Consider the following 24,183-nt stretch of genomic DNA (forward strand, 5'->3'; position numbering starts at 1 on the left):
AAGAAAAACTATTTGTTCAAAATGTATCATCTCTTTAGATTACTTGTTTCATTTTCTTACATGTCTTGTCTTCCAAAATTTAAACTATGAATCAAAAGACTGTCTTCCTTTTTGCTTTATGGAGGTATGTAGCATTGGTACTTATTAAGAATACCTGAAGTCTACTCTTTATAGAAGCAAAATGATTTGTTAGATAATGAAAGATGTTGCATATTAAAATAGTATGATGTTTTCAATAAGAAATATGCTTATTGCCAAGACGAAATGTTACATTAAAATGAACATTTTCATACATACAAAATACTGTATTTTTCTGGAAAAGAAACCAGTAACATTTTTGTTTCCTGAATATAACATTTCACAATCATCAAGACCTATCATGCCGAGAACCAATGTCAAATTTAGGAATAAGATCATACTATGGTTTATTAAAATAAACCATATCTCTAATCTAAACATTTCACAGAAACATTAGCAAACTTCAAAACTCTTTCCAAGACATGTTTCAGATAAATGGGGTGTTTTAAAATTAATTCTCTTCGATTTTCTTCAAGTATATGAACTCATCTATAGCACATTAGACTGGCAAACTTTCAGAGAAAATTAAGGTGGTCAATGAACAGTGATGGATGGGATTCGCTTTCCTACTTCCCTAGGACACTTTAAGGTACATATTAGATTAGTTCTCTCAAGGACTGACAGTTAAAAAAACCAATAATGTTTGTTTTGTATTGCAACATACACATATTTTTGGCAAGTAAAGATACGAACGAAATAACCTCAAAAAATCTCAAAACTCTGAATATAAACTCAAAATTCCCAAAATGGTAAAATGTTAAGATAGCATAATTGTCACCAAACAGAAAAATATGCAAGTTTTAAAACTGTTGTCTGAAGTTCCATGTATTTCTAAATGACTTATCAATAAGCATGATTTATATGTTTTCTTACCTTGAAAGAGACATGTTGCTCCATATGACGTAGGAGCTGTGGTTTTTGGGCAGCTGTATAGTCACACACTGTACATTTAAACTGTTTTCCTGAAATGGGAACAGAAAATGGACCAACTTTTCTCTATTTAAGTTCAGAAAATTGCTGATTATACCTCCTAATAAAGATGATTTTCAAAATGCTAATTATGAACAATAAACAATACTAGAAGTCTGACACTTGCTCTGCAAAATTTTGGTTAAATAGAACTAGGAGTAGAGCAAGGAAGAAAAAAGGCTTGAGTGTCATCTTTCTATTCTAAGCATTAAATAGTCTAAATGCTCCTGGGATAGCCACTGGGCAAAGAAGAAAAAGAATAATTATAGGGCAGTTAAATGGAAGACAGAAATCAATTATTTCCAACTGCAGACTCTGTTATTTTGCTATTTGTAAAACAGATTTGGAAATCCTTAAAGCACAAATGTTTCTTCATGTTCATATATTTTCACCTACTTCTGTCTCAAGCACTGAATTGTTATGATTAAAATACATTTACATTTTCTTGTTTTTTCTACTGTAGGTTTTCTTTACGTATTTCTGTAATGTATGACATGACCTATTATTTTTATCACAAGATTTGGTTATGTGTTTAGCACCACTTTTGCAACAATGACTCAAACTATCATAAATGGGTTTTTCTACACTGGCTTAACGCTTATACAGGGAGAAATAAAATATACTATAGGCAAAAATAAGTTTTGATTGGCAAATAATATGGAGTTTTTGTGTTTCAACCTTTCACTTCTGCTTACAGAATTTTAAACTAATGGGCACAAGTTGCTCCATCAACACCAGATTGAATGATGCCTGCTTGCCTTGTTCATCATAGCATTTTGTCCTTTCTCATCTAAATCACTGCAGTAACCCTAAGTAACCTTCTGTAAGTAACCACAGAAGGCAAGAGAAAGCACATCCTGGGACAAGTTCACACTTTATATGTGGTGACTTACATGCTGGTGGCTACCAAACACTAGGGATAATGGGTAGGTTCTGTGACCTGTTCTTATATAGAGAGTGCTGATTCTTATTTCTTTATTTTAACTGGGCATAATTTTTCTCAAAATGTACAGAGTTATAGTAACTGCTGGACTTCTACTCTTCAGCACCAATTGTTTCAAAAATTATAGAGTGGATCAGAAGAGGGGTAATGACAATGGGTGCTATTTGCATAAACATTGCTCCTTCAGATATCAACCTAAAATGTCATTGAAAGATTTGAGACAGTCTCTGTCTCTTGAATACTGAAAGTCTGTGTTGTAAGAAGGTCTTCTACACATTACACAATTAGAGTCAAGGCAATTTATACATACATTGCTTTGTGAAAAAAAATAATGCCTTCAGTTCAGAATTGTCATCCAAAGAAAGGCATTACTTTAAGTTCTACCAACAAGACATACTTGAAATTTCTTTACATGCTTGTGAGCTTTCTAGTCAGGCATCAAAGTTGAAGGTACCAACCCTCCAACCTGAAATAGCAACAGTAAAATCAAAGAACAAGAACTAGAATTTCACCTAATGGAAGCTGACACTCAGAACATGCAGTGTAAAATAAAGTAAATATTTTTAACAGAGGGCACAATTAGTGACAATGACAATTTACTTAGAAATCAGATGGATGCTCTGTCATATGAAGTATTTAAACCAAGACTGCTTAGCCCTTCCTAAAAATGTATACTACAATTCCGTGGAAATGCGACACAAAATTATTAGGTTAAGTTATGGACTGTACTCTGCAAGAGATCAGACTTCGTGATTGTTAAGAGTCTGCTTCTGGCCCTGAAATCATTAGCCTGAGTCCTTCTTAAGGCAAGATGGTCAGACTTTGTCATGATATATTTTTAGGATTCTCTAAGAGGAATGATTCTCTCTGTCATTTTCAAGAAACATCTGTTCCTGTTTGTGGCTTTGCAAAGAGTGAAACTCCCAAACATACCACCATTCTGTCGGTTTCTCTTACTTTGCCTTCAAAGCATTCTCTCTCTCAAATCTTTTTCTTGCCTTATGATTTAAAATAACACATTTTCCTTCCTTTTAGTCCCTGTGTTTCATACTCCCTTTCTCCATTTTTCAGCTTTAAGATTCTATCAGTCCCGCTACCTCCAGCCAAATTACAAGGTGTATTAAAGACTGCATTCCCGTCTTAAATGCCCTTGGCTGGCAAACTGTATTTGACTGATGTGGAATAAGTGTGTGCTAAAAACTACTCCAAAAGGAAAAGAACCAAAAGGAAGGATGGAGCAAGTACAATACAGAATATTCTGTATTATCCTGAAGAGATGAGGTTTCTTTAGATTCCGAATCTCACTCAAAAAATTTACAAGCATTTTATACAGAGTGAAAGTTTCCATAAAACCCAGCTAAGAAAAACCTTAAGACAAATTCTGATATCTACTTAAAATAATAAAACCGAGGTTTTCCCATTTAATTCCGATCACAAACAGTAATAAGCCTGGACTATGGGACTGTGTTTTATCATGCCACTCTTGAGAAGTCTGTCTTCTGGAGAAGAATAAAGCAGGCAGAAAATTACATTTCACTGGTTAAATTTACTTTGCAGGGCTGATATTTGAACAAAAATTGCCTGGATTTATAAGTCAGAAAGACAAGACTCATAAACAGCAAAGCATCTTTCAAATTCATTTATTTGTGAAATAACTGAAGAACACTAGATGTGTAGTAGTAGGAACTTTTGAAGTGCTGCCACTACAGAAAGGGACACCGGGCAAAGAGAAATTGTCAGTATTCAAGAGGCTGAAAGTCCCTTAACTACATTCTTAGTGACAAATGTTATCATATTTTTCACAAGTGTTTGAAATGCATGAGGAGTTTACTGGGGTGGATTGGACTCCACAGGTAGTGAGATTCTCTTACCACTGAAGCCAATGGCAAAATATATATTTCAGCATGGGGAATGCTTTTGGAAGTGCAAAAAGCAAGGCAAAAGAGTGCTAAGTATTGGATTCATTTGTGTCAGTCAAAAAGGGAGGTGGATCAACAAGGATCGTGCAGTTATCTCAGTTATTGCAGAAGATGATGACAGTCTGAAGCCAGAAGAAAAAGGCTCCTGGTAATATCACTGCCTCTAGAGTCAAGGCTTCAGCCCGACCTAACAGTAAGTGATCAGAGAATATAGTTTCTTGCATGCAACTACATGTTTAAAATTAACTTCACACCTTTAAACCAAATCAGGACAAGACTAGCTCTTGCATGACTATACTCCTATTCTTAGCAGTGCTAAATTTTCAAAGTAGCTTCAGCTGAATTGCAATAGTTACTTATGCACATATATATATATTTTGTTCAGGAAATAGAACTAAGTAACAGGTAAAACCAAATTCAACTTCCATTGCCGAATTTCACTATTCCAGCATGCCAGATGGTGAAAACAAACCAGAAAGGTCTTGAAATGAAACCCCACACAGACATTTTTACAGCACCACAGAAAGAGGCCATTTTTTTCTTTATAATCTATCATGCTCCAAGTTTCCTTTTAATTCAACACAACCTGCCTCCTTCTCCAGGCCAGGAATCAGCTGAGGACTGCATTTGATAAGTAAAATAATTGATTCTTGCATATGAAGTTTAGATGCATATGCAACATCTGCTTGTTATTGATCAACTTATTTCAAAGTAGTCAAAGTATTTTTTGAATAACTAGTGATTTACTGACTAATGGTAATACTACAGTAACTTTGGTAATACTACAGTAACTATATGCTTCCTATAATATGCATCATATCAATGTAAAAGGGATCATCTCTTTCACTAATATTATACATACAGATATAAGCATACATAAATATAAATAAATATATCTGACACAAACTTCACATACATTCTATCAGGGCATGTGCTTTTTCTGTGAAAGGACAATGCTAATGATATGCAATTTTAAAAAAATAATTTTAATGGTCAAAAAAGAGTGAAATGAGGTTTCACGAGGTTGCACAAGTAACAAAGGTCAAGCTGTTAAGTCACAATGAAGGTGTGTACAACTCATCTTGCTAAATCATTTACTTCACTTTAATAATCACAGAGGAATAAAGTATTATTGCATTCCAAATTTTGAAATCAAAGATGATAATTTTATGGATTTGTATCTCACATTTTTGTGCTATCATCACAGAAATATTAAAATCACAGAGCAAATGTATACGCTGCATGGGTGCCTATAGGGAACATGCACTCAGGCTTGCACTGACTAGACCTGGGACACCGAGGTGCAGCCGCCTTGCCTCTACTTGGCTACTGGATTCAGCAACTCCTAACTATTCTCACAGAAGAAAGCAGTAAGAGACTTAAACGTGGAACTGCTTGTATTTTTAAATTTCTGTTGAGATCAACAGTTCCCTCTAAGAGGGCTATAAGGCCACCCAAAATTTTAGAAAACTCAAGCATTTCAGAGACAGCTGTCTTAATTTTGCAAAGTTTCTAGTTATTTCACAATCAGTATCTCCTGGGAATTAAGTAGCATTTAGTGTTCAACCTAAAGATGCTTGTTAATAAGGTCCTATAGTATAGTCTGTATTTATTGCCCTAAAATAAACTTGGATTTAATAAACATGCACTTACCATCAGCAGTATGAAGGAGCTTATGGCTCTTCAAAGTGCCTTTTGATTTGAACTTTTTCCCACACATATCGCAAAGGTGCGTTTTCTCAGTGCTGTGACGATTCATATGGGCTTTCAAGTTACTCTTGCTGCGAGTGGCATACTCACAGAGAGAACATTTAAAGGGCTTGACACCTAAAAATAAAAAAATACACTATGAAACACACAAGTTGTACATTTTGATGAGAGGGTGGACATTTGCTTAAAAGAAATTACAGAACATGTGAGCAACATAGGCAAAAAGGTCAAAATTTTAAAATTTGGATATCTACATTGAAGAAATTTAATCTATAGCTTCTGTGTAAATGATACCAGGCTTTTGACAGCATCATTTAATTTACTAAGAGAAATGAGGGGTTCTTTTAGAATTAAATACTTCCCTACCAAAGCCAGGTACTGAGTTTAACCAAGAAAATACCAACACCAAAACATTTGTACATTTGAACATCCTTAATTTCAAAGTAGAATACAGGCTGCCTGAGTTGATGCCTAGCTGGTGTACATACCAAATCTCCCTCTAAAAGTCTTCAGATAACTATCATTCTCTCTTTACTACAATAAAGAATGAAGAAACCTGTTTTAGGAGGACTGGTTCATTGGGTACTTAGTACATAATTACAGGTTAATATACAAAGCTGTGTTTTATTGATAATTAGCATGAGATTTGTTAATGGCTCACACAGTAGTACTTTTTCCCTCCCCCTCTGGTAGAGTGCGAGCACTTAGAATCTCACTTCTGTCAAACCGTCCAAAGCATGTCATAGAAAGACACACAGTATGTCATCTACCAGAAGGTCTAAAAGAACAAAATAAATCCTTCAAAGAAAAGCTAAATAAATCTGAAGCGGCAGACTAGTTCAACAGTTTCACGAGGCTCTGGCAGTTTTAGATTGATATTCATGACCTTAAAACTAGATTTACAAGCATGAGGAATTATAGCCTACTTCAAGCAGACCCGACTGCACATTTTGATTTTGTAATAAATTTCCATTCACCTCTTTCTCCTGCTAGTTAGATAAGATGGGTTCCAAGCTTTCTTAGCAGAATAAACTGTATCTATAGAATACAGAAGTAATTGCTCTAAAGACTACAATTTTGCATTACCTAAACTCCTTAATAGAGTAGAGGCTACTGGAGAGGACCACTAATGAAGTACACAGGCACGTAAGCGCATCATTAAAGCATTCAAACAAAAGTACTAATATAAATGTGTGAACTACCTGCATGGGTACAAACACTTCGTAACCAAAATATTGGTCTGAGAGTACCAAATGCCATTATCCTCTCTATGTAGAGGGATGGCTAAAGAATCCAAAACAATGCTCAAATGCCACAGGCAATCTGTACCATAAATTATTAACTGACTAAAGAGCATATGATCTTTAAGGTCCCTTCCAACCCAAAACATTCTATGATTCTATGTCAGCTAGCTGCCACACTCAGCACGATTTAATTAAAACACACACAGAAGTTATATACATATGTCAAAGCAACCGGATTTCAATTGTTTTACTAATAGATTTCCAGACCAAGTATTTTTAGACAAATATGAAAGGAGCAGCAGTTATTCACGAGAAATTATAGAAAATTACTCGTTTTAAGAGACTAAGCATGTATTTAATTCACTCCTCCTCACTTGCATTTATTATAGAATACTTTATGGAGGTTTATGAAACAGTTTTGGAAAAAAATTTAATCATAAACTTATTAATATTATTTAACATTTAAGCTATCTATTCATGTTATGAGCATGCAGTTTCATATGTGATCCACAATCTATCAAACTAATTCTTTAACCTCTACTGTAGCCTAAAGTTTCTGATTCTGGTATAGCCATAAGTTTTCATTCCTTTTTATGTCAGTAAAGCTTGTGTGGAATATGAGACTGATCATATGCCCACAACCTTAAAACCAGAGTTTTACCTTCATGAGCCCAAATATGACGCTGAAGGTCTGATCCATTCTTCATAAAATAAAAATCACAGTAGGGACATTTCACAGCTCGTTTTCCAATAAGTCCTTTCAGCTGAACTCTTCTGCCAAGAATCTCAGAAATAGTAGTCATTGAAACCTCTGAGAGAAAAGTTAAAGGTAATAAAAACCAGAAGGACATGAGGGAATTTGTTCTATGTTATATAAGTAATATTGAAGAGCCAGATCCTGATTCACTCCAACTTTTTAAAAACTCTACTTCCCCTACTGCCACCTAGATAAAACCTAAGCAAAGAACATAAGGATCTTTTTTCCCTTACAGCTTCTAGAATGTTCTGTCCTTCCTCTCCTGATCTGTGTACTCAATATCCCCAATGTCTGGCTAAAAAAAAATAGATAACTGAAATACAAAAAAATCTTGGGTATGCCACTGTCTTAGAAATCCTTTTCCAACTATGAACTTTCCCAATAAGCTAATTTGGCACCTTTTTCTTCAACATTTTCAAAAGACTTTATTCAAGATTTCATCCCAGATTTCCAGAGCTGAAGGATCTGAAGACGATTCACTTGAGCCACAGCTACAATGATCAGAATGCCTGATAATCAGAAACTTTAAAAACAGACTCACAGAATAAATAAGATTGTCAAGGACCTCTAAAGTCACCTGCTCTAAGCAGGGACAACTTTGGAGTTCCAACTTCAAAGTTAGATCAAGTTGTTCAGGACCATATTCAGTCCTCTTCTGAACATATTCAAGGATGGAGATTCTACAACCTCTCTTGGCCCATTCCAGTGTTTGACCACCTTTACAGTCAAAATGATTTCCCTAATTTCTAAACAGAATCTCCTTGCTTCAACTCATGTCTCTTCACTGTACAGTTCCAAGAAGATTCTGTCTCTTGTGTTCTTTTTAAACGCTTATCAGATAGCTGAAGACAACAATTAAGATTCCTCTCCTAGCCTTTGCTTATTCAGGCTAAACACACTCAACTCTCCACGTTTTTCCTTCACACAATCTAATGTTTCAGTTGTCACAGTGAAAAAGCTCAAAATAATGACGTTTAAATTAAAATGTCCCAAACACACATAATGAAAACAATGCCAAATGCTTTTAAAAAATACATCAAATTACTCAATGCATTTCAGACTAATAAAATGCTATCATTTGACTCAATGAAACTACAGCACTCATGCAATCTAAACATTAAGACATGAAGCCTGATGACTTATTATGCAAAAAATCTTATAAAATTTAAAAGTTGCAGTCTAAACTTAGATTTTTACCAAATATGAACCTAGTCTCCTGACAACTGGTCCCAGAGTGGAATAAAAAAATCCTGCCTGAACTCATATGCACAAGGAAAACAACCTCAAAAGGGAAATATAAAAGCCCATGGACTGAGCAGATATATGTTCTAAAGTACCCAAAAAAGAAAAATACAGACCTAAGTCTGAGCCCCCAACTGCCTTCTATGGCTTATATTCTTCATTCACGACTGCAGGCTGGTATGGCTGCTTAGTAGAGATCTATGAAAGATGATGCCTCTCATGTCTCAGGACTATTAACAAATTTCATATTAAATCAGACAAGAGGATGGGAAGGTGCATAATTTGAAGAACTGGCACCAGAATACAAGACCCCTCCTTCGCTGCGGAGTACCCAAGTCATTTGGCAATAAAGCCAAGCTCTCTTATCTCTTTGTTTAGAAATACTGCTCTACCAATAGAGATTTTTGTCCCAGTGCCTTCATGGGACCAAATTTCAACTCCTATTCTCTGCAAACCTAGAAGAGGAAAGAGTACTGTTTTCTTTCATATTTTCTACTTGATGAAATAGAAGAGACAAGAGAGGGGTCATGCTGAATGATATTAAGAAAGGAAGGAGAGGGGAGCTCCAGAAATAGCATTTTAATGATAAATATGAAAGGGGTTCAGTTTAAATTAATTTCTGATATGTCATTTTAAAATCAATTCCTTTTTACAGTATCCATTCTTCCTTTCATCTTTATTATTTTCCATTTATATTTTTAAAAACAATTGCACTCATTCCACTGCAGTACTTGATAGTTTATACCATCAGACCCCTTACATTCGTTTGGCTTGTAATTAATTATGTTGTACGAATAAAAGATTTCCTCTTAATTACAAGGATGGCATGCACAGGAAAAAGATTTGTGTCTTAATTCTCCTCCATATATTAAAATATTGTTGTTGCATAACTACTGCATAGGATATCTTAGCTGTAGTACTTCTTTAGTACCATGGAGATATATCTAGTAAATCTTGTATTTTGCTTTTAAATTCTATTCACCTACAATATCTGAATTTAAAATGAGGACACAAAATACTAGGCTGTGCAGATTTTCTCTTCTAACCTTACTTCTATTATAACCCAGAGTTTAAAAGAAACCATCTTCCTGGATCAACAAATTTACACTCCACTTTTAAGCAGCTTCAGATATCAAATGAATTGTTCAAAAGTATTTAAATGCATGAGTTTAGCACATCAGGGATCCAGAGTTAGCTGCTATTTCTGGACCCCAGACACAGGATACACTAATAATTTAGCAGTCAATGGACCAGTGCAGGCCAATGGCAACCTGTAAGGGCACAGTACATAACGTACTACTAGTTCACAGATCACAGTATTTAGGGAAGTGTCACATATTCCCTGGCAGAGACAGCACAAAGGCTTTATAGGGACAGCTCGTGAGAATCAATTTCTGTTCTTACTGGGTGACATACCTCCTGACTACAGTATAGCACAGAAGCCTTTCCTCATCTCAACTTGTTGCATCAGACATGTCCCCTGATGACAAGCCCTCCACCAACCACACTGTTGTAGAGTGGTCTGCAAATAAAAAGGTTTGGTAATTGAAGAGCTAAACTGGGAATTAGTCTGAAATTAAAGTGAAGGAAATTGTTTAGAACCCGGGTCTAGCACTATCTAGTGGCAGTAGGAAGATAAGAAACCACTGCTTTACCTATTACGTTGTATTTCAGACAAAGACAATAAAAGTCAAGTAACTTTAACTGGATTTTTCCTTCCACAAACACAGTTTGAGGGTGGTCAATATTTTCCTACTTAATAGTAAATGATGTCAGGTGATAAGTAACACTGTAGAAGGAGTTAATTAAAGCACGTTAGCCAATGCAGTCAACTCTCCTTCATCCACAGTAGCAGAGGGCCTTTCTATCCAACATAATACAGATACTGAGACGGAACATATGGACACACCAATGCAGCCTTGCCAAGTTCACATCAGTCAGATTTAAATCAGTCCCTGCACCAGTCACCTGGGTACTTTGGCACTGAATTCCCAAGATTTGAGAAAGGATTCTTTACTCAGGCATGGCACACTGACTTGCTGCATTCATTTTATGTTGTGTTTGCATGGATAAATCAGGGCACTAGAATGCAAGGTATAAAGAGGTGAATGGGCTGCAATGGTTAGCTAGGATCCAGCCAGGCTTGGCAGCTCCAGCTTAATACTGGCCGTACTACATCACAGCTGGTTCTAGTAAGAGCCCTGCTGCATACTTCAGCTGGCCCTGAAGGTAAAGCCCAGCCACACACCAACTGAGCGTGCACAGAGCCAGCTCAGGGACCTCTGCATTCAAGTGAACTACCTACAGACAAAATAATGTGCAATAAACACATTTCTGTCAGTTTATATATGGCCAATGCGAATTTTATGTCTCATGGGTTGTTACAGGATGCACATATGCCTAATTCCAAACTTCCCACTGCTTAATTTGAATTCACCTAGGTCCTCTTTTGGAAATGAGTTCTTTGCCAGATGAAGACAGATTTCTTAGCACAATTACCTGATACACTCCACAACACACAAGCTGGAACAATAACTTTTTTCACTCTAAATTCTAACATCTGCAAACCCAACACAATTCCTACTCTAATCCAGTTAAATTAGACACAGACTCTTCTCTTTCTTTGGAATGTAATCACATTACACTGCTCACTCTAAACCTTTATCCATTTTTGCAATAGACAGAGAAATCTTCCTTGCTTTTTTTCTTACCAGGGTGATTTGTCTTGATGTGTGATTTTATAAGTCGATCTTCAGAAAATGACTTCTCACACACAGGACAGGAATAACTCTTTTTATCCTTAAGCGAGAAAGAAAGAAAGAGATTGCCTTATCAGTCCACTGGTGTAATCACTATAGTCACTATTCAGTAATACACGGTTCCCAACAAAGTTATAATTGAAGGCTCAGTTTTTAAGGAAAAAATGAATATACTTATAATGAAATAAGTGAGGGAGCCATATTTAAGTACTCTAAGCACTTCATTAATTGTCATGAATGAAGGGCTCCAAGTTACAGCACAGGAGAAAATGAACCATAAATGTGAGCATTATCTTCTGACTGACTCTCTAGAGAATCAAGAGTTGAAAGATCAAGTCACATAACAGAAGAAAACATATTTGATATAAGCAGTATTTTTTTCATTTTTTTCCCAAATCCACCCTTCCGAAACCTAAGAATCAGATCTCATCATTCTAAAGACGTTCACCAGTACATGCATTTATGATACTACTTAATGGCCTGAAACTGAACAGAAGAGTTAACAATGACAGATGCCATTACTTATTCAGTGTCTACATTTCTAACTGCTTTATAAATATTCAGCATTTTAGGTATTACCAATGAAGTATTATTGTACTATTTTGATTTAAAAACTTACAGACTACTCTGGCTTTTATCAGTGTCACTGATGATATACAAGATTTAACACCATCAAACAAGTTGAACTGGAGAATTTTGATGCAATTTTTTCCTACATGTAATTTCAGTGTCATTGTAATTTTAATGTTTTTACGGACACATCTAATGCCACATAAAAATACAGGACTTTTCTCCATTAATTGGTAAATTGCAGAATTTAAAATAATCATTGCTGCTTATTATATAAATTGGAGAGGCTGTTATTTCCAGAAGCATCTGCTGACACAGCAGACTGGATGCTCAATCAAATGAGTGGGTCATCTAGCCATCTCTGCACTGACCAGATTAACATATGAATGGATTATCAAAACAACAGATGGAGGAAAAAAAGTCTAGGTACTCCTGACAACTAGGCAGATAATCAGACAACATATTACCTGGTGGGAGACGTGTACCAAACTGAAATCACTGTAAAAAGCGAGCTGAAGCTACAGTACAGATTATTTCATTAGTTATTTCAAGAGGACAGAAAACTTCAAGAGCATGGAAGGAAATTACTGTATCAAAAAGAGACAGACCCCTGCGTTGTGAAAGAGAAATTTTGAGGTAACAGGAGAATAAAGGTCCTGGACTCTACCAGTTTCTGACCTGAGACCAAACAGCATCTCTGAACAGCAAGGAAAAAAATAAAAGGAAGTTATTGTTGTCTATATTCTGCAGTTACACATCTATAAATGCACATCTCTGTCTCAAAAGAAAAGCAAAAATTGATGGTGTTTCATGGCAAATGTTTAGGAATGTGATGCGGGTATTTGCATTCATTATCATGCACTTCTGAGAAGGAAATCCCTATGTTGAAGTACCTACAAGTTAAAAACAGAGGCAGCCCTAGAACTCATGGGCTGAAATAGCAATAACTAATTTCATGACAGCAGGACACGGGATATGAAGCTCTCATTGCCATTAATATGGCAATGACACAAGGAAAATTCTGCCTGCACTGTTAGAAGGTCATTTGCTCCTGTGCGAAAACCTACACCAAGGACCTGGATGGCAGCTTCTAAAGGATTAACACTCTGAGTAGAGTAAGGAGTATCTTGTTATGATGGAGTTGGGCCAGCCGCTATCGGGCCCTGAGAATCTCAAGTGAAGAAGGAAAAACACAGAATATTAGCCAGTTTTTGGAAGAAGAGATTCAAGGAGCCTACAACGCTGACAAAAATCTTCTCAAGAAAGAGTTGTTAATTTGCGGAATTAGGGTCTCTCAGATGATATAACCTACTGTCCCTAAACCTGTTGCTGATGATTTTGGACTTCTACATAAATAAGTTGCTCAAATGCAAATTGGTAGATTAATTCTAATAAAGGTCTATAGCAATGGTTGCACCTTTTCCAGGACTGGGTTTCATGATCACATTTAATAATTTTGCACATGTAAGAAAAACCTAAGCATGGTATTATCGCTGAGGGGCCAGCTGAAATTTGTTGACATATCTCTGTCTGTTCCTCAAACTCACTATAACAGAGTAATATGAAAGTACAGTCACCAAGAACACATTCTTCCATGCCATGATGGTAACAAAATAATACAAACGGCTTTTTTCAAGCAGTTAGAAAGTTACTAATATGAAGTTCTGCAGTAAATTATTTTCAAAACATGCATCCTTTGTAGCACAACAAACAGACAGTACTTCTGAACACGGAGTCCCTTCAAAGTGTATCTGTCAAGCTGCAGTCTCACAGAAAGCATCCAGCTGAAGACAAACCTTTCACGGCTGTTTGTCCAGGTCAGCGTCACAGACTGTTGAAGCTTACATTATTAGTTTTGAATGTTTAAGTGTAGTTCAGCTGTTGCACTGAGAGTTTGTGACAGCGCTAGTCTGTCAGTGTAATCCCATCACTCTCAAAACCAGCCTCTAAGAAATCTTCTGTTGCAAAGGATGTATTTCAGAGCACCCAGGTCACAACACAACGCGTCAAAGAAGGTCTCCTCCACCACAGCTTTAGCTCCTCAGAGTGCCCTTGTCACGGGCAATGACAGAGACACTTTGAAGGAGTCAGACCAAGGTTGTAGTAACACTTTCCTTACATTCTCAGTGTGCAAGTTTTCCTCTGCCAAGAACAAAAGTTATTCATCGCATGCCTTATCGGAGTGCCTGCCTTTAAAATGCCTTTGAGGTTTTTTTTGAAGGAGACAAACAGAAGCAAGGTATCACAAGAGCTGGATCTGCCTCTGTTAGACACCAGCTGCACAGTCCAATCAGTTACTTAAATTTCAAAGCCACATCCTCACTTCCTGATATTTGCTTAATACCCTTATCAGCTGACTTGAAAAAATACAAGAAACTTAAAATAATTCCAAGATAAAGTTAGCTTTCTAACTGAAAATCCTGTTCACATTCCAGAAATCAGGAATGAATTAGTTCCATAAATATTCTTAAATCCAAACCCAGTGAAAAAAATTAGTCTAATACTATCACAGAATTTTCTTGTTTATGTTATGTTTCATTATAAAATATGGCCACTTACATAGGAATCACAATGCCTTTCTCTTTTTATAAATGAATTAAAATTGTGTTAAGAAAGCATCAGCTATTATCAATTCATAGCTCTCTGAAAAGAATTTTGTTTCTCTAAGGCATGTGTTTCAAGACAATTCAAGGGGTAGGTGTACTAGTATACAGTCACAAAAAGAAAAATGAAAAGCCTCTGCAGATGTAGCATTTAAACCAACAGACCGCCATGAAGTTTATTTAATTAACCAAATAGTACTAAATATGACCTATGCTGCCAAACATCAGAAACATTAGCAGCTATTCTGCTGTACTCAGCAGTAAAGAGATGTTCTCATGACACAAATATCCTCTCTTATGAACATACATAGAATACATAAAATAATATATTTTATGATCTATAATGCAATTCTGCCACTAATTTCAAAAGAGATTGTGTGAACACTCTTTGTTATCAGTTCCATTAATAGTGTAAAATTAAGACTTGGCCATAATAAAAAGCGTTCAGGCACAAATTAGACAAATACATTATAGAAATCAACACTCCACTCCCCTCCTTTTAGTAGTAGTGACATAATTTTATGAGCAAGAAATAAAACAACTCAATTAACACAACACTTGATTGGGTAATTTCACAGAGGAATAGAGAGCCAAAACCTGCTCCTACACCTACTCAGATCAACAGAAATTTAACTTCTAACACCTACGTCAACAGACTTAGGCCCTCAAATTACACTTCTGAAGACGTCCAGAAATCTTCACCACAGTTGTCATGATGTTCAAATCAAAATTTTCATTAAAGATTCCTGAATTAAGCTGATGCCCTATTAAAATGCAACTTAGCTAAGTGGATCTGATGTACCCAGGAGGCGGTTATGCACACGTGTGAAGGAGGCTACAGAAAAACTTGCAAATGGTTAGACAGACTTTTATGAAGCCTGCCAAGCAGCAGAAATCACAGCTCACAAAATGACAAGCACCTGCACAGAACACTGCTTAAGTATTTCTCATGAAAAAACTGCTAGTAAAAATAAATGGCTAGCTGACACTCATTATGGAAGCAAGGACCAAGAACAAAAGCCATTTTCCAACTGAATGCCCGATCATTAGACCAGAGATTTTTTTGGTTAATTCCTTCCCTCTCCAGTACTTTGCATTCTTGACTACAGAGTGGCATGGGTCCAGAGGCAAAGGTATCCCAGGCAGACGAGTGATGGTCTGAAAATGAACACTCCTCAGGAAGGGGAAACAAGCAATCAGAGCTCAAGTGTCTCACTTCCTCCCGAAAGCTCTAACTATGCTATTACACAAAAGGTCAGCAGCATAATGAAATTACTAAGCACCCTTCTGAAGACATTTACACCCAGAAATGTATGTGAATGCAGACACAGGCACCTAAGAGCGAGTGGCTGTTCTGGGTCTGAACTCCAGTTTTATAGAGGTGCTTATCTTGGCATACCAATTACATACAGAGATTTAAAATAATTTCAGACACAAACCTCTCTGTGATGTTTAGCTGCTCATCACATTGAGTATTGTAAAACTCACTGGAGGTTGCAAACAAACTCCGGTACCAACATCTGCATTGTTTAGTTCCACAACTGGTCCCTAATGTTACCACCAGCTCATTCATAACTATAAATTATTTGAAAGCCATTAGAAACTGCCCACCCCTTTCCTCGGTACTATGACATTGAAGTGATTCACACGTGTCATGGTTTGAAATTCTAAAGAGCTCTAAAAATGCCAAGATTTGTCAAAAACTACTACATGAGCCTTAGAGGTAAAAGAAAGGTACAGAAAATCAGATAATATAAGCAAAATTTTGGGTTTAAATCAAGCCAAGCCTCAATTCCCAGACTTTAAAAGTAAAAATCTTCCCTGTAACAAACATGTAGCCAATATTGAGGCAAGAGGCAGCACATACATAGTCCCCATCATCATTTCCCAGGGAATAAACAATCCTAAATTCAGTGCAAGACTTGGATAGGTGTAGAGAATAAAACTAAAGCTATGTACTGAGTGACAGGGATGAACAGTAAGCTGCTTTTTAATTACCATCATTTATCCTGTTCAGCAAATAAGACAGGGATCCAGTTGAAAAGCAGCCAGCAACAAGGTAACAAAAGACAGGCATTCATACAAGGAACTAAACTGATTTTTGTATCTTCTATCTCCATGGAAGCTTTTTAATATTTATTAAGAAACAATTTTGCAAACTAAAATTAACATTAAAGTATCTTTCCAAATTTAACTGTGCACAGTTCATTAAAGTACTATATTTTGGAATGAGTAGCCCTGAACTGTTCAGTGAGGTATGCATTAAGCAAAGACACAAACGCCACTATGAGAACTGACAAGTTTAGTTACCGAGTAAATTCAAATACACAAATTTTTCAATCCATTTAAATACTCAGATATGTTTGTCAGTAAGCATCAGTAAGCATACTTCTGAAGGATCTCACTGTCACACTGTTTTTAATTATGAAATGGATTTTCTCAGTTCTATTTAGTATCATGAAAATAATCCTCCTGGTGGGAGTTGTCAGACATTCAAAACACTTGAAAAACAGGTACTTACGTAAGGATACAGGATATCTAATTGTAGGCTCTATTTTCTTAAGTAGTCTCAGATATCATTATCATTTACAGGTTGCCCAGAGAAGTTGTGGATGCCCCATCCCTGGAGGCATTCAAGGCCAGGCTGGATGGGGCCCTGGGCAGCCTGCTCTAGTGGCTGGCAACCCTGCCCACAGCAGGGGGGTTGAAACTAGACGATCTTTAAGGTCCTTTTCAACCCAGGCCATTCTATGATTCTATGGTTCTATGATATGTACATACATTGTAATCTCTTTGGCCATACACAAGTCTAGAACGTCCCAGATCAATTATACCATGCAAGCAGAAAGGATCCCGGCATGTAGTAGGAAAAGTAATCCATGGTATGCAGACCTTTTCTGACAACAGATTAAACTATTTGGGTCACTAATGCAAAATAATAAAACATCAACAAGAAAAAGCATGGCAACACTAATGTAAAGAAAATAATTGTTTTTTCTTAATTTTGCAAGAAAAGCACATAAATAATTTCACTTCTAAAAAAACACCTTAATCAACAACCAACAATAAAGACCTCATTCCTTTGTTTTAAAAGATTTCTTATTCTGAATACCATAATGTATTTTTAAAAATATACTGTTGAAACAAATGCAAGCATGGTTGATGTAGAAAACATTTTTCTTCAAAAGATGATTCATGCTATAATGCTGGATCAGACAAAGATCACAAAGCAGTGTCTTGCACAAAGTCAGGCATGCAGCCCCTTGCATGTTCTCAAAGAAAACATGGAACAGGCCACACTGAAGAAGCAGACCAAACTTGGTTTCAAAACAATGGCATTCAGAGCTGGAAGGCTTACTGAGTAAGATAGGAGCCTTTAAATTGTGATCTCTTCATCTTCATAACCACAACAGAAAATGGTAGATGCTGAAAGAGACTGGCTGCAAGTAGTTTGAACTACTGAAAAAAAAAAATATTTTCAACAACTTCAACTTCTTCTGTCTATAGTAGTCAAGAAAGGAACATATTTTCATTTTACCATGGTCATCTCTTTATGAAGGATGTGAATGCAGGTCCATGGAATGAAGTAAAGTAACAACAGTACCAGACATCATTTTACTCTCTCAAAACCCAAAGAATCTGGGAAAACCAAAGGGAAAAAAGGGATGCAGATCTCTCTACTGGAAACTGCTACAAGAGGGACCAAATATCTAGTTGTTGTAACTCATGTATTCCCTCCACAGAATTAGGCAGAGCACGCTGGGTAAGAGCTCTTACCTATGTCTTCAAATATTGTCACACAATTCCAACACTATGACGATGACAGTGAATTGAGACAAACATACCATTTTGTTCGTTACTTACCAGTTCCGTGTGAACTTTAAGATGTGCCTGGAGCTTGTATTTATCTGGAGTAGAGTAGTCACAATGTTCTGTAGGACATTTCAGCAAAATATTACTGTGTTTCTGAATGACGTGACGCTTAAGGCAGTTTTTGGTGATGGAAGAATAATTGCACTGGGAGCAGTAATACAAATGTTCTCGAGTGTGCGTACGAACGTGCATATCATAATGCACTTGGTACCAAAACAACTTGCCTGAAAATAAAATGACACACAAAGAAAGTAATTTCTAAACAACTGTTAGTGAAAATTCCAATGCATGCCCAATTCTCTTTCAGGGCAAAACACACTGTTTGAATCCTGTCCCTTTTGTCTTTAATAAAAACTTGTCCTAAAGACCATTCACTCCTGAAAATATGTTTACAAAAAACATTTGTATCCAAAAATATTGTGCCATATGTCCTGAAACAGTCTAACAAGGGCAACTTTAATACACATCAATTATCTTTTTCCTCATGAGAAAGTCCTTTAAATCTGTTCTCCTACACAAAGACTCTGAATGCAACTGTACGCCAGAAGAGACGGTAAAAATACTTTTTTTTTTTTCACTTCCTTTTGTGTTACTCCTTCCTAAAAGCGTTTCTGACATAATGCCACCAAGGAGTGCATGGCAATTCATCTAATGTACAATGTTATGGTGTTTCAAAAATTTTTTTTTTTTTTGGGCAAACTTTGATTCCCTTCTCCAGGATGAATCACAAGACTACAATGAATCCAAAACTGTTTCCTTTCCAGTTATGGAAACACAAAAATTCTCAGCTAGAATAAATGGGAATGGTGTATTATTTCCACTTCCATAAATTCAAAAAACCAATTACAATCAGGACAGTCTTGATCTGATACTCTGTAATGAAAATTTTCATCTCAAAAAAACTGGTTCAAAACAAGTCACAAAAATATGCCACTATATACATATCCATTGTAGAGAATGTATATTATCATACATCCTCCCATACTACATGAAAAAAACTCAGAATTCTATACTACGCTGATAATGAAGCTCAAGCATTAAAGCATGGACTGACTAATGCTGATCACATGCCTGTATCTGCTGTGCTTGGCCCCAGTGAAAGATATAACGTGGGGAGAGGCACATTGACAGAAAAAATCGAATTCTATCAAATTTCACATCAACAAAAAATTTACCCTTGTAAAGGATTGCATTCCTATATTCTGATAGTCATTTTTTGAGGAGATTTGAGTCATTTCACACTATTTATACAGCACAAAGTAAATCTCTGGACCCCAAAATCCATACTGAACTACAAAATTAATAGTGCTACAAAGGTATACAAACATATCAAACACTATAAACCACAGTAAAAAGATGGCCCACTACATAACATTTTAAAAAACCAAACAAACATAATTCTACTGCTCCTTACCACAATATTCACATTCTAAGTCTCCATAAACCTTCCTTATCCTCTCACACAACTCCGTGTTCATTTGTCTCTTCTGCAAGCTATCCAAGATCTGCATAAAGGCAACAGCTCCGCTCCCACTGTCTGATGTAACCGCATTAGAAGAGGCTGCCCGTGGACGGGCGGCTGCATCCGCTTCTGGTGCTGCCAAGGGCTTTGTGGTTTCTGTTGAATCTTGAATTGGTGGATTGCTTGTTTCTGATTCATTAGAAGGGACAGATTGATTTCTCTCTTCAGAGACTGAAAGGTCCTCAGTCACTGCATTGTTCTGACTTGGATTTAAACTTTTGTCTTCAGATAGCAAAAGATTAATTTCTTCACCCTGCTCATTTACAGAATTGCAGTGATTAACTTCCTCTTCATTTGCAGGAGAAACCTTTAACACATCAGAGCCAGAAGTACCGTCTTTCTGCAGAAAGCAATCTGATGCTACGCTGGATTGAATGCTTGCAACTCCTATGTCTGCTGGCTGACACAGCTTCTCTGTCAGATTCTCCACTGGAGGATTTTCAAATTCTAACAAAGGGACCGTATCAATTTTTAAGTCACCGTTATGTTGGCCATTATGGTTTACATCTGCAGCTGTTGAGTCACCTTTACAAGCAGAAGGTTGTGGTGTGTCAATAGCATTAGTATTCATGTCACCTAATTCATCTGTACTTTGTGCTACCTGTTCACCAAGGGCTTCCGGCTGGATATCACCTCCCGGCTCAAGAAGGCAGAAACTTTGATTGATAGAACTGTTAAAAACAGAAGTCTCATGCAAATCTGCGTGCACATCTTTGATGTGAGCATGGAGCCTTACAGAACTGACAAATTTCTTCAGGCACACAGAACACACGTAAACAAATGGGTGCTTTCGCACATGAAGCTCAAGAGCTTGGTATTTAGTGGCTCCATGACCACAGAGCTCACAAGCAAAGGGCCTTTCATCACCATGAACAAGCATGTGACGGTCTCGGTCGAGTTCATTTTTGAATTTGCGTTCACAAATGTGGCAGTCGTAAAGAAGTTGTCTTTTGCCCTCCCGTGTCATCAAGCGAAGCTCATCAAAAACATCCTTCACCTTTTTATCTTGAAGGTCATGTGTTTCCTTGATATGCTTGATCAAATTTTTAACATCTGAGTACTTCTTTTTGCAGAAGCGACAATGCTGCTTAATTTTCTTATGAACTCTTTCAATATGGACTTTGAGATGGCCTTTGCTGAGACAAGTGAACGTACAATAATCGCAGCTAAACTTCTCCCCTGTATGTTTCCGCATGTGAACATTGAGGTTGGCTTTGATTGCGCTGGCATAACTGCAGTATGAACACTTGTAAGGTTTTTCATTTGTATGAATCCTCAAATGTGCTTGGAGGGAGTGTTTAAATTTGAACACCTTGTTACAGTATTCACATGTAAAAATCTTCAGCTGAGTTGGACCCAACCTAAAAGGAAACCAAACCAGTTGTATTTACAATATTGAAACTTAATGACATAATACATCAAAATTTCCCTAGATATTCATATTGGGCAGAAATGTTTATTTTAAAAAGGTGTTCTCCACAGGCTTTTTAAATTCTAGAGCTTATGCACAGATTATTTTCAGCTGTTCCTTTATTTTAAAGGCTCAGAAAATATTTCAGTTGCATGCAAACGGATACGGAAGCATTTCATTCATATTTTGCGTGAACAGAAATGTAAGTACTTCAAAATTACCTGCTTGATTTCATTGCCTGTTCATATGGGGTTTGCTGAATGGCATATTCTTGATACCCTCTTCGTTGTGATGAGTCTTGAACTGTCGCCTCTGGAGTTGTGGGTTCACTTTCTTGGGGAGTGGCCTCAACAGGAACAATTTTTGTGGCTCCTAAAAGCAAGAACAAAAAAAGCTCATTAAAAATGTCATATTAAAACACACATTGTCTATAATATACAAGTGTATACATAACACTAAACTCTGCAATCATTAGTTCAACTATTTCAGTTTCAGTTGTCAAATTCACTTGCATAAAATGATGGAAACACTTCCAGAAGACATCAGTACTTATATCACAGATCTCCTTAAATAACATGCCAGGACTGCTGATTCTGAGGGTTAATTATGGTGCCTACTATTATGAAATGATATATCCAAATGCTTCCACCTTTAAAAAACTGCATCTTTTCAAAATGAAATTTTAATTTTTCTGTTTCTGCCTCATGATACACCCTTTGAAAACTTCAGCCAAGTTTAAGCAGTTCACAAATAAGGCTGGGGAAAAGACACTGATTAGTCCATACTTAAAAGTTTGCACATCCTTTCCTTAAACAGATCTTCTACTGTTTATATTTTGGGGCATGCTGCCATCCCCTCAGAATAAAGGAATATGCTCCATGTGCACTTCTCAGTCTCCATTAGGAGCAGAAGCTCTACCGAACTCAAAAGGATCAGATTCTATCCCTCAGAGCTTTACAGTCAGTTGAGGCAAAAATAAGCATATTTTGAGATGGGATTGAGTTATTATTTATCTGGGTTTTCTTTATTTTTCTGAACAGTGGCAGGAAAAACTTAATGCCAGGAACCCATAGTTAGCACTGAAGGTAATGAAAATCCATATAAATATTAACTTTCCCTGAAAAAAACCCAAAACAAAACCAGGCACCCATTACTGATTGATCCCCTCCTTTTTAACTTCTTTGTCTGTCTGTAACTCACCTACCCACCTGTTCAATGGGAATGCTGTTATCTGCAAAAGCTGAAATTATATACATTTGTAAATGTACATATTTATATATATATATTAAAATTATATATATTTGTGGAATCCTCATATTATACTAACAAGTACTACAGAAAAATCTTTTCCAAAAAATTGCTTTCTGGTCTGATACTGAAAAATGAAAAGCAAATGAGGGACCATACATTGAATAACAAAGAGAAAACAAGACATTCAATATGTAGTAACAGATGACCACCCATCCATTCTAGGAAAAAAATATTACAAGAACTGTAATTAAAGATTGTTCTATCGTATACTGGGTACAAGGAAGAGAGGTTGCATATGAAAATATCTTTGAACTAAATAAAAAAGTTAAGAACTTAAAGTAAAACTGAAATTTGTTAAGTTTCACTTTATTTTCTTTTTCTTGGATATTACATTAATGTCTGATTTCATTTCAATTCATCTGATTAGAAGCTGAGTGGAAAAAATGTACAATACAACCTTGTGACAGGAAAGAATTTACAGTAAGAATCAAAAACACCTGAGACAGAAGAGGCTAGAAAGTGCTTAGAAAGCAAAAGACAAACACACTCAACATATTTTTCAACAGATTCTCACTGTTATTCACATATAAGTATCTATAAAATTAAACACATGAATAGAAAGAAGTTCAACAAATGTTGCATGAGCTAGTCCTTTAACAAAAGGATGAAATTAATTCTTGTTCCGCTCAAAGAGCATGTTCCTGAAGATATTCTTTACAAAATATATGCAGTATTAACATAAAGTCTCTGAAACAACAGTTATAAGAACAAAATGAAATCACAGTCCAAAGAAAGCTAGCTGGTTACCAAATTTAAAAATCTAGTTTCCTTAAAAAAACTTTTAGCCTGCAGACCAGCAAAAGCTTCTGGAAAAAGGCAGTTGGGGTACACGGGACAAATCAGTAACAAATGGGGGTTACCCTACATCGTGTGTGAAAGACTTAGGGACATTAACTTGAGGAAAGAAGTGCTGTAGGTAAGACAAGGGAGAAAGATGGAGATCCTACGGTCCTTCAGAGTGATTTAAAGTGGGAAATAGAGAAATGTTGACAAGAGGCCATTTGGGAGTGTGTAAGGCTGTTGAAGCTTTTTGTATCAGATGGGACATCAGCCAACTCTGTAAATAAACAGACTGTAATAGCTTTGTTGCTCAATGAACTGGCTGGATCTAAAAATGGGGTTTTTGGACTAACAATGCTTTTGGATCTGTACTAAAGATTCTGCCAGTTCATCAGAACTGATCTTCCAAGTTTTCAACCTAAATATTACCCGAACATTATAACTTCTATTCTTCCTGTCACTCCCTCTCCCACAAATACCAGATTGTTCAGC

The 24,183-nt window shown here is 36.4% G+C and overlaps 1 protein-coding gene across 3 annotated transcripts in view; it reads right to left on the reverse strand.

The window, feature by feature from the left end:
• ZFAT (zinc finger and AT hook domain containing) overlaps positions 1–24,183 on the reverse strand; it is a 70,516-nt gene that overhangs the window by 24,173 nt on the left and 22,160 nt on the right. For all 3 annotated transcript variants that reach the window (XM_010073262.1, XM_010073261.1, XM_010073260.1), the window contains 7 exons: positions 21,822–21,972; positions 20,082–21,550; positions 18,659–18,891; positions 11,574–11,661; positions 7,525–7,674; positions 5,563–5,736; positions 952–1,040 (listed from right to left, as the gene is read on the reverse strand). In XM_010073262.1, the coding sequence (XP_010071564.1) occupies positions 952–1,040; positions 5,563–5,736; positions 7,525–7,674; positions 11,574–11,661; positions 18,659–18,891; positions 20,082–21,550; positions 21,822–21,972 (2,354 nt within the window). The remainder of the gene's footprint in view (positions 1–951; positions 1,041–5,562; positions 5,737–7,524; positions 7,675–11,573; positions 11,662–18,658; positions 18,892–20,081; positions 21,551–21,821; positions 21,973–24,183) is intronic.

Source organism: Pterocles gutturalis, unplaced genomic scaffold (genome assembly GCF_000699245.1).
Source record: "Pterocles gutturalis isolate BGI_N339 unplaced genomic scaffold, ASM69924v1 scaffold5782, whole genome shotgun sequence".
In the NCBI taxonomy this organism is placed as follows: Eukaryota; Metazoa; Chordata; class Aves; order Pterocliformes; family Pteroclidae; genus Pterocles; species Pterocles gutturalis.